At 35.9% G+C, this 12,313-nt stretch overlaps 1 protein-coding gene across 1 annotated transcript in view; it reads right to left on the bottom strand.

Moving 5' to 3' along the window:
• LOTGIDRAFT_63395 (hypothetical protein) overlaps positions 1 to 7,457 on the bottom strand; it is a gene marked incomplete at both ends in the record, with an annotated part of 28,936 nt that extends 21,479 nt beyond the window's left edge. Inside the window, one exon of the mRNA XM_009048567.1 lies at positions 7,348 to 7,457. Within this exon, the coding sequence (XP_009046815.1) occupies positions 7,348 to 7,457 (110 nt within the window). The remainder of the gene's footprint in view (positions 1 to 7,347) is intronic.
• Positions 7,458 to 12,313: the final 4,856 nt, after the last annotated feature.

The raw sequence follows: 12,313 nt of genomic DNA on the forward strand, positions 1-12,313 counted from the left end.
TGTGTTTGTGGTATATTATTCATAAATACCTGGAATACAATATACCATAAACACACGACATAATAGAATAAACACACTTTAATTAAATATCAAACACACAACGTTTCAACACAATTAACACAATGATATTGTCTTGTGTTTGTGGTATATTATACATAAATACCTGGAATACAATATACCATAAACACAAGACCTCTTGTATATTCCCAATAGCATGTAATACATGTGATCTTTCTGAACTCTAAAACACGATTATAAAATAATCCGATCAGATTTATCCCGAGGGTGAAGTAATTACATCAATTGGTGAAGTATTAGAGAGGATCGATGATAAATTTACTCATTCTAATCACTAATAGATCTAATATAGATATATACTTATATTAAACCAGGAGTCAAATGATGCCCGGAAATATCCTATCTTATCTTACGTCTTATAACTTTAGTCAGTCATGATATTTTATCCATTGTTTTCCTTTTTTATTTATCTCATTTTGAATTAAGGTAATTCTAATCGGTAATAGACCTATTATAGATCTAAATTTATATAAAACAGGATTACTAAGTCACCAGTTGCCCGGAAACATTCTGTCTTATCCTAATCTTTATTATATTAGTTAGTAATTTTTGTGTTAATTGGAAATAGTATTTGTAATCTTCGAATGTCTTTGTGCTGATAATAAAACAACAAAGACACAGTCAAAATATTATCTTCTAGAATTATAATTTTTCTAGGAAAAAGCGGTTCTCTTGGTTCAAACGCTAGTAGATCATAGATTCCAAGAAATAACTCGATAGTCAGTCTTTCTTTTGTGATCTTTCAAACAAAATTCGACCCAACTATTGAAGTTGATTAAAGCACATATTAAGAGGTCTAGATCCATTAAAGGGACATATGCGCCATTTTTGGGGGTTGATTTGAGCATTGAATATATTTAAATAGTCTTCAGATGTACTAGAAATGTATGAAACTCACATAAAATAACGAGTCGTCATTTTAACTCTCAAACGCAGATAATTCTGAACATTCATGTGGATTTGAAGGATAAAATTTCGACGGTGAGCTGTGAACACTATTACTGATTGGCTAAGAAAAATTCAGGTGTCTGGGACTATAATATGATTGGTCAAAAAGAAGTCCCTTTAAAGCTGTATCAGTAAATATTTAGACGACCATACCATATATGCGATACCATATATACCATACACATATTTTTATGACTATACCAATATGAGTTTTATCATAGGTGAAGCAAATTTTTGGACCGTTAGACGACTACATTCCATCAGCTGATAAAGCAAATATTTAGGCGACTACATCTCTTTAATACATTACACTTCGGTAGAATTCGGGTCATCTTAACTTACTGAGAATAAAAGAAAACTTCCACAAGCAATTTACTGGAAGTGTCAGAACAATAAAAGCACGAGACGACATGACGAATGACCTAATTAAGAGTTTTATTCTGTAGAAATTCTGTGAAGAATGACGACTGGCTTACTAAGTGCCTTATTATTCAAATAAATCACTTTCGAAATACCTGCTCTCAACTTGGGGGTCCTGGATAACACCAACAGGGTGGGGATGTGACGGGGGCAGGTCTGAAAGGACACTTTATAATAGTGTTTTATAATATCAGCAACGTACATTCACAACTCTCAACTGACCGTCCGAGAGATTTCATTGTTATACAAATAAATCACTCTCTAAATACCAGCTCTCAACCTGGGGGTTCTGGATAACACCATCAGGGTGGGGAGGTGGCGGGGGAAGGTCTGAAAGGACACTTTATAATAGTGTTTTATAATATCAGCAACGTACATTCACAACTCTCCACTGACCGTCCGAGAGATTCCATTGTTATACAAATAAATCACTCTCTAAATACCAGCTCTCAACCTGGGGGTTCTGGATAACACCATCAGGGTGGGGAGGTGGCGGGGGAAGGTCTGAAAGGACACTTTATAATAGTGTTTTATAATATCAGCGACAAGCATTCACAACTCTCCACTGACCGTCCGAGAGATTGCATTGTTATACAAATAAATCACTTTCTAAATACCTGCTCCCAAGTTACTTGGTGATACTGGAGAACACCCATGTGTGAAATAGTCTGACACACAACAAAAGACCGATATCTTTGTTTGAGGTCTTGTGGACAATGTCTTCATATCATTTTTTTTCAACATATAAGCTGAAAGCCAAAGAATTTTCCGAATTTGACCAAGGACTGATTTGGATTCCCAGTTTATGCCACTGTACGATTGTGTTCATCATACGAGCATATATTTAAGAGAGTCAACATATCTAATAATAATAATGTTATTTGGTTATTTAATAACACACTATTTTCCATCTGTAAAATAGTTTGAAACTTGGTTAATAAGAAAACTCATTTGAAGTCGCATCAAGTCAAAGTATAAGTTGATCTTTACCATCAAATAAATTGATTAATCATTCTGAGTAATATATTAGTTGTTAGTGGTTGGAGGAAACAAAATAAATGGACGAATCGTGTTTACATACCAAATTCTCATTATATCCTTAATTAACTGTCAATGACACAAAATAACTATCAAATAGCCACCAGACTAACTGACAGGCAAACAGTGTAGTTTATTTGGTATATATATTAAATGACAGACCAATTGACTGGCCGAGTTATAGAGTTATTTTGTATCTATCGCTTGTTAATGGAAATAAAATCATCAATGGTTTATCATAGATATTGGTTTATTGAACAGAGAAACTAGCTAGTAGATTGGAACACGATGACAGCGAACAACCAATGAATTGATGTAAACTATCGTGTTCAACTAGTGTGCAGATTGTGACACAGGTTGTGTTCATCGAGCCACCGTTGATCTGAAGTATCGAGTTCATTGAGACACCATTGATCTGAACAATCGTGTTGTTCATCGAGCCACTATTGATCTGAACTATCGTGTTGTTCATCGAGCCACCATTGATCTGAACAATCGTGTTGTTCATCGAGCCACCATTGATCTGATCGAGCCACCATTGATATGAACAATCGTGTTTTTCATCGAGTCACCATTGATCTGAACAATCGTGTTGTTTATCGAGCCACCATTGATCTGAACAATCCTGTTGTTCATCGAGCCACCATTGATCTGATCGAGCCACCATTGATCTGATCGAGCCACCATTAATCTGAACAATCGTGTTGTTCATCGAGCCGACATTGATCTGAACAATCGTGTTGATTGAGCAACAATTGATCTGAACTATCGTGTACATTGAGCCACCGTTGATCTGAACTATCGTGTTCATTGAGCCACCGTTGATCTGAACTAGCCACATTTAAAATATTTTTTTCAACAAGCTGTCAGTTGTAATACAAGCCAGTCAGTCAGCCGTCAAACTATTGTCTCTAACTAACTAGTGGGAGCCGCGGTGGCTCAGTGAGTTAGACGCTTGCTCGCTAACCTGAAGGTCCAGGGTTCAATCCTGGCATAGCTCGAGATAATACCTTCGGATTTTTCAACCCAGTTTCCCCCGCCAGTGATGCAGGTAAGAGGGGCTGACATGGAAAAAGCGTCTAGTCGTTCGGATGGGACAATAAACCGTATGCTACAGGCTGTGCACGTTAAAGATCCCTCGGCAGTTGGAAATCGAAAAAGAGCAGGCTAATGCCGCTGCCCTGGCAAAAATTTCCCTCATCGCACCCTGCATGGCGTTGCCTGTCTTCATTAGCCCACATGATATAGAAAAGTAGGACGTAAAACTCCATTCATTTCATTTCATTTCCAACCAACTAGTAAATTTTGACATGATTGCAGTGAGGCACCATAAACCTGTAGTTATATCAACCATTTTGGTCAATTGTATTTTAATTTTAAATAGTGGGCAATGAGTAAATTACACATTCAATAATATCGGACCAACTGGCCTGATTTTAGTAGAAACACTCTAGATCAAATGAATCACAAAGTTTCGCTGTTTCTGAATGGCTGTTGGAAACAAGGTTCAAACCGGAAGTAAACGTCTGCCTCGGAAGTAATGTCATTATTAATGGCCTTATATCTCTTTATATCAATTTATCTACCGTTAACTTTACTTTGAAGTTTAAATGATTAAATTCGGATTGTCGTGTCCAAGATTAACACATCCTTTGATCCTCTGTTTTTTACTTTGTTGTCTATTCTCCCATAAAAGACAGTGAACTGATTTTAGTTCATGGTTAGGACTTGTAAATTGGTCACATATTCTCGAAAAGATCTTATCGCTAGGGTCTTAACTTCTAACACTGTTTCTAGGATATCCTAGGGTCTTAACTTCTAACACTGTTTCTAGGATATCCTAGGGTCTTAACTTCTAACATTGTTTCTAGGATATCCCAGGGTTTTAACTTCTAACACTGTTTCTGGGATATTCTAGGGTCTTAACTTCTAACACCGTTTCTAGGATATCCTAGGGTTTTAACTTCTAACACTGTCTCTAGGATATCCTAGGGTCTTAACTTCTAACACTGTTTCTAGGATATCCTAGGGTCTTAACTTCTAACACTGTTTCTAGGATATCCTAGGGTCTTAACTTCTAACACTGTTTCTAGGATATCCTAGGGTCTTAACTTCTAACACTGTTTCTAGGATGTCCTAGGGTCTTAACTTCTAACACTGTTTCTAGGATATCCTAGGGTCTTAACTTCTAACACTGTTTCTAGGATATCCTAGGGTCTTAAGTTCTAACACTGTTTCTAGGATGTCCTAGGGTCTTAACTTCTAACACTGTTTCTAGGATATCCTAGGGTCTTAACTTCTAACACTGTTTCTAGGATGTCCTAGGGTCTTAACTTCTAACACTGTTTCTAGGATATCCTAGGGTCTTAACTTCTAACACTGTTTCTAGGATATCCTAGGGTCTTAACTTCTAACACTGTTTCTAGGATGTCCTAGGGTCTTAACTTCTAACACTGTTTCTAGGATGTCCTAGGGTCTTAACTTCTAACACTGTTTCTAGGATGTCCTAGGGTATTAACTTCTAACACTGTTTCTAGGATATCCTAGGATCTTAACTTCTAACACTGTTTCTAGGATATCCTAGGGTCTTAACTTCTAACACTGTTTCTAGGATGTCCTAGGGTCTTAACTTCTAACACTGTTTCTAGGATATCCTAGGGTCTTAACTTCTAACACTGTTTCTAGGATATCCTAGGGTATTAAGTTCTAACACTGTTTCTAGAATATCCTAGGGTCTTAACTTCTTACACTGTTTCTAGGATGTCCTAGGGTCTTAACTTCTAACACTGTTTCTAACTTCTAACACTGTTTCTAGGATGTCCCAGAGTCTTAACTTCTAACACTGTTTCTAGGATATCCTAGGTTCTTAATTTCTAACATTGTTTCTATGATATCCTAGGTTCCTAACTTCTACTCATGTTACTAGGCTATCCTAGCGCTAAGATATTTCGTGAAACATTGTCTGAGTTAACTGTCTTCTTTGAACCACCATAAACGATCAGGCAAATGCCAAAAACATGATCCACCTTTTGAAAAATGTACAGGCTCGTAAAGACGGCAACAGTAGAAGCAATCAGAAGTTTATTGATAGGACTACTGCTTTGTTAAAGAGAAACGTATTACATTGGCCAAACGGAGCCACCAGTCTTAAAGAAACTTTAATCATAAGATTATTCTAACAACCACGGCTTCGTTTATTGGACAAACTTTCTGAAAACATAGCCTTGGCTTTCATAAACAAATAGCGAATTGCGATGATGTATAATATGACATGTAGAATTGTAGTCATCATGTATAAAGACCCCATTAGTAATTGTTAAACTAAAATAGCCTTGAAATAAATCATTAGTGAATTGAAATATCGAATCTGTGGTAATTTTCTAAGCACGAGACACTATTAGTTGATATGGAAACTAAGTCAAACATCTAAACTCCATTATTACTGTTCCAATTTCCACGTTACCTTCTCAATAAATAAGTCATTTTCTCTTAGCACCTTTTTACTCTATTCTTTAAAAAACTTCAAAGCAATTTACCGTAAATAACAGAATCTAAACGAGAAATCGATATGTCAGTCTGAATAGCTGTAAGAAAATCAAAACTGATATTTCATACACCTCCATGGCTAGTACAAGACACCCTGACCCTATCTACAGATTGTCAATAGAATATTGTCATGATTAATCACCCCCTGTACTGGGTCTGATAATGAAATGAATGGAGTTTTACGTCCTACCTACACAGGGTAGGCTCAAGGTCTTGAGCGTCTCCAGTATAATAAAAAAGTTTTCTTACCAGTCCCGTTTTAATAACGAATGGAAATGTGAGTCATTTAGAATCCGTTTCGTGATAACATACGAATTGTGTATTAGCGAAACCTAAAGTATGTGAGCCCCAGGTTTTTAATAACATTTTGGACTACTTTGTTTTAAAACTACAAGAGCCAATTGGTTAAATCGATTAAAATATTCAGATTGGCACTTGAGGATACATTAAGATTTATTTACCGAGGTGTCGAGAGGAAACGAGGGGTGCTAAATAGTAATAGAGTTAATGGTGAAGTATGGTTTATTGTGAATTTATTTCAAGAATTAGAATACACCAGGACAGTCTAGGATTTGTGATTCTATCAACCCAATGACAATCTTATATCCTTTTTTTAAACCATATTTTATTCACATATATACATATGAAAAGGATTAGGGAACAGGATTTCGTCTATATAACCCCTTTCAGGTTTCAGTCCATTAGATTCCAATCTACGATTTATAGTAGTCATAGTAATATCATGCCTTCGTCGTTATTAACTACCACTGAGAATTCATATATTATCACATCTTTCTACAGAGGCGTAAGAGACGTGTAGGCGTAATTTCATACTTTTGGGACACCAACTGAAAAAACCTCGGGCAGATAAAAAGCGCGTTTTCGCAAACTCGCGCCTTCTGTGCTCAGATTCGTGCTTGGCCCAACAACTAAACAATTTACAATTTTTGGGCAAACTAACCTACCCTCTCAAAGAGATCTTCGACCCGTACGCCTATGACTTTCTGTGGTATATATTGATTGCCAATTGGCCAACCGGATATGGATAGCCGAAATTTAAGGCTATTAGCTATAGTAAAGCGAGTGACAGGTTATAAATTAACGATAAGATATATCTTTTTAACAGCGAATTGTTATTATGTAGTGTATCAATTGTTTGTATTCGTATCGAGATCTCTCTTGTTGTAAAAGGAAAACAAAGATTGGCATTAGATTGCATCTAACCACATGACCCTTCGTTTAGATTATAAACTATTTATTTCCTATATAGTAGACAGTAGAGAATTAAATAGAAATTAAATAAAGAATCAAGCTTACCCTATAAAAGTAAAAATTCCAACTTTAGCAATATCATCTTTGATGAATTTCCACGAGTTTAATATCAAAGTTTTTTCCTCTTCAGATAAAACCGGTGGATTCTCTTTCTTAGACACAGAACTTTTAGAAACGCTACCATTTTGTGGTTCGGGAGATTTTTCCTTTTCTTGTCGACAGCTGTAAGCGCCCATATTAACACTTTGTTATCATATATCCCAATAGGTTATAGACTTAATCCTTTGTCGGTGCTTTCGTGGACGTATTACTGATACAAAGTTACAACCAGCTGTGTCTTATTTTGTCTACAGCATTCTTGATCACTTCCGGAGACATATATAATATCTGCTGTTATGAGTCACAAATCATAGGTAAACACTCGTAAAGACGACAATTGAAGCAATCACAAGGATATTTCAAGGTTCACGGCTTCGTTATGGATCACACTTTTAGAAAACGTAGTCCTAGCTTTCGTGGGTAACAAAATAATATCTCTATCCCAACGTATATAGTTTCTCCTAGATAGCGGATCGTTTGCGTCTATAACACTTGGGAAGTAGATTTTTATACGTTACGTTAGATCCCTAGCTTAGAAATAAATCACTTGTCCAGGACATGTTATCAATTATTTTAATGTAGATCCTCTATAACTAGCTACGAGTTGCCAGAACAAAGGAGTTTTTGTCACGTGTTCCGATGGATTGTGGGTTTCCTAATTGGTCAAAAAATAGCAATTATTCATTAGCAGCACAGACCTAAAACCAAACAAAGTTCTTTAATTTCAATATAAAAAGGAGGATACATTTGCAATGAATCGACCTCGCATTTAATTATCGGTTATTTATCAAACCTCTGATTCAACCAAAATCAACAAATCACAGGTTCATGAGTAGAATCCTTAAAATCCTTACACATCATAAAAACAACTGACAGTACTTCAGCCCTATTTTGCAAATCTCACCAAGAACATTCAGCGCTAATCTACAATAAGCCGAGTGCTATAAAACGTGGAACACTGGTTTAACCAAACTCCAAAAGCATCACCATCTATATCAACAGTCAAGTGCTACATGTCTGTTTTCAGCAATGAGCAATTTACAGTCTAGCACCACAACTAGTAACACTACTACAACCCTATATGACGAATCTCACCAAAATCACTGACTCTGAGCAACTTATCTATAATCAGCAGACATGAGTCCAGTGTGAAAACAGACAACTGTATATCACTAACTTGACAGACCAATCCATCCACAGACAAACATACGCCTGGACACACAACAATGACACGAAACGAAAAAAATCCGATGCCGAATCCAAAAGCACTTTCTGACCGTTTGAGATTCTTTTTTGACCAGCAGCCTTGTTCTGGATCTCTTATCGGCTTATATCACCGAATTTATAGCCTGAGTCACCCTAAGATGGCTGTGCTCCTTGGCATGTAACATAAACAAGAAAAACCAAGAACATCTGACTTTTATAGACCAAATCTTACTCCCGACGAGCATGATCTTTAACATACAACAAAAACACGAAACTTTACATCGAGTTATATTAATCTGTTTATCTCGATTCCATGTTTCTTATACTCCTGAATTCCCAATGGTAGGTAAATTTATCATAAGTGACTAGATGAGGGTTCCCAGTGCTCTTCATTCACCAAGATACCAGGATTCCTGTCACAAATACCAGCATAAACCCTGATGATATGATATACTGAATTGTCCAACCACAAAACTATTATTGTATCCGTTTGTATCTCAAAACTCTTTATTCATCAAGACGACAGAATTTCTTCCAGCAAGGAGTCAAATGATATGATACACTGAAACACTAATGAAGTTCCCAACCACAAAATTTTATTACTTTGTATCCCCCCTACTCTTTATTCGCCAAAATAGCTACGGAAAAAATACATGTCAGCAGATATGATACACCAAAGAGTTGACCAACCACAAAACTTTTGATAATGTATCGGATGTATCGCCAAAACTCTCCATTCGTCAAGATTACAACTGAGAAAAAGAGTCAGATGAAATAATAGAATGATCAAGGGCTGTCAAACCACAAAACTTCTAATAATGTACCTTTTTTTATCCTAAAACTCTATATCAACAATGATGGCTACTTAAAAACATGCCTGTCAGTATAGAGTCAGAAGAAATAATACAACTATGAAGTTTCCTTCCACAAAACTTTTAATATATCACTTTGTATACCCCAAACTCTTTATTTCCCAAGATGACAACTGACAAACTGTCTGTCAGAGAATCAGATGAAATAGTACACCAATGAAGTATTTAACCACAAAACCATCAATGAATCGCTTTGTACCCCAAAACTCTTTCTATACAATGTCTGTCAGTAGGGAGACAAACGATATGATACACCAAAGATTTGTTCAACCACATAACGTTTAATGTATCCGTTTGTATCCCCGAACTCCCTTTTCTCAAAGATGACAACTGAAATAAAACGGTGTTTCACATCTCTACTATGATGGAGATGATAAGAGTTAATCCAGGATAGAGTCAAAGAATTCCATCACAAAACCTTACAACTATTATCGAGACCAACACAAGTTGAACACCGTATCTTGTATGATTCCAACCTCCTTAACTTAATGCTCTTGTTAATTCCAAAATGAGCCAAAAAGTCTACGCTTACATCGCAGAACACTCTTTTAAATTCTTCCTAATCCATCATATCTGACAGCAATAACCAGGAATGATAAAATAAGTATTAAAACCTAGCAGTTTAACTCCAATTTGAACGTCCCAACATAATTCCTAACCAAATTCCAGCACTGCATCGATTATATACAGAAAGTTAGCGAAACATAAAAGAATCTATTAAATTTTGTGGAAACTGGTTTGTAAAGCTCAATAAATCAATGACAAATAAACCATCATTGACTGTGGGTAGGATTTCTAACGCTCGGTTTGTTCAGAATCAAACAGATTAAGTTAAATACGTCTGATTGCGGAGAAAATAAAATATAAAATTTCGCCATTTAAAATAATTTTCCAAATGACAATGGCCGCAAATATAATCATGCAAGAAGAATTAAAATAGTTATTCAAAATGGAAGAAAAATGAAAATGAGATATCTCCATTACAATGATTACTCAAGGATGAATAACAGTTATTTAAATCACAAGGAATTCTGTAATATATCATGAGCTCATTGTAGGAGGAATTATCGACAGCACCCCAACAAGGAACCAAAAATAGTCATTCAAATCACAATATACCAATATCAAAACTATTATACACATCACAAGAAGAAAACTGGCATATATCTATCAAAACCATTATTTAAATCATCAAGAGATGACCGAATCAGTGAACATAACTTTGTCATAGATGTCATCAGATCATAGTATAACTGAACCGATTGAGATCTATGAAGGGAAATAACTGGAGATGTATTTCAATCAGATTTTAAACGATACTCCATTAAAAATACTCATTCATAAAAACGTTACGAAAACAGAAACTGTGCATAAAAACATTAATGGCAAAACCACGTTTCAGTAATATCAGTGAACAACTCTATACTTGTTCTCTCGCTAGCAATTACCTCACGAAGACCTGTTAATTCCATCGTCTTCTCAGATGAAATTGTGTTTAAAATTCCATCCACTTAGCACCTAATTTAAATATTTAAAAACATGAAGTAGGTTATCTTTCATCTGCTGTAAGCATCATACGCCCAGTGGATTGATAAAAACATAAAAATACACATTCATTCCAATTGCGATGAAATACCCTAGAAAACGTGACCCCACATCACGTTAGAGGTATTAACTCTTTCAACAACACCACTGCTTATTGATGATAAAAATTACACATAAATTCTACGACTCAGGGCGATGAAACACTCCATCTACATTGGTTTTATAAACATAAATACATTCATTCCAATACCCTAGAAAACGTGACCTCTGTGGGTGCTGGATGAAAAACCCTTGAAAAACTGGCCCTAATTCACGCCTGGGGTACTAGCCCTTTCAACAAAACAACTGCAACAGGTCATAGAAACAATGACCAACTATCATCTAATGATAACAAGTATATACTACGACTGGGAGCGATGGAATGCCCTAGACAACATGACTTCATCTCACAACTGAACAGTCATTCCTTGCAATACACTCACAGTATTTCCACTTGTGATAAAATTGCTCCAGTAAACCAGAAGAGCAATACGATTAAGGTAAACAACCACTTCAGAACACCCACTGATACACATGAAATCAACAAATGAGGATGGATTACCATGGAGCACCTAGATCCTGTCTAAAAACGTCTAGAACACCTAGAAATGTCACGAATTGGGCACTTATAATTTTTAACCAAAACCCATGATCAAATGCGTAGAGGGCCAAAATGACCATAGGGTTCGGGTAGGAGAATATCTGCCAGTAATCGGAAAAATAAAACTCTTGCCTTTTTAAGTTATGGAACACCCACGAACCCACAAACTAATCTTATGTCTGTTCTTCTGTTAACTAACGTCAACTACGCAATAGCATAAATATTCGCCTAATCTTTTGTAAAGGAATTTCAAAGTCTGATTTTAAAAATCCCAAGAGGTTTAAAATATTCATTGTTCCAACTGTTTCAATTGATTTTACAACCTTAATTTTCACAGACGAATTTATAGAAGCGACTGACAGATTGAAATAGATTGTAAAAGAAAACTCTAGAGAATTGTATCAGCTGAAAGTCGAGAAACATCGCAGATAAACTGTGATTGCTTCCTTTCTGAGACCAAAATAAACATTACTACTTACGTGAACACTCGGAAAAGAATGCAGTGTTGAAAAACCTGCATACCAAAAAAAAAAAAACGTTATAAGCTGTGTGGAATCTCAGAAAAGGATGCAGAGTTGACAAAAATGAACACCAAAAAAATGTTATTAACTATGTGGACTCTCTGAAAAGGATGCGGAGTTGACAAACC

Source organism: Lottia gigantea, assembly GCF_000327385.1.
Source record: "Lottia gigantea unplaced genomic scaffold LOTGIsca_124, whole genome shotgun sequence".
NCBI lineage: Eukaryota > Metazoa > Mollusca > Gastropoda > Lottiidae > Lottia > Lottia gigantea.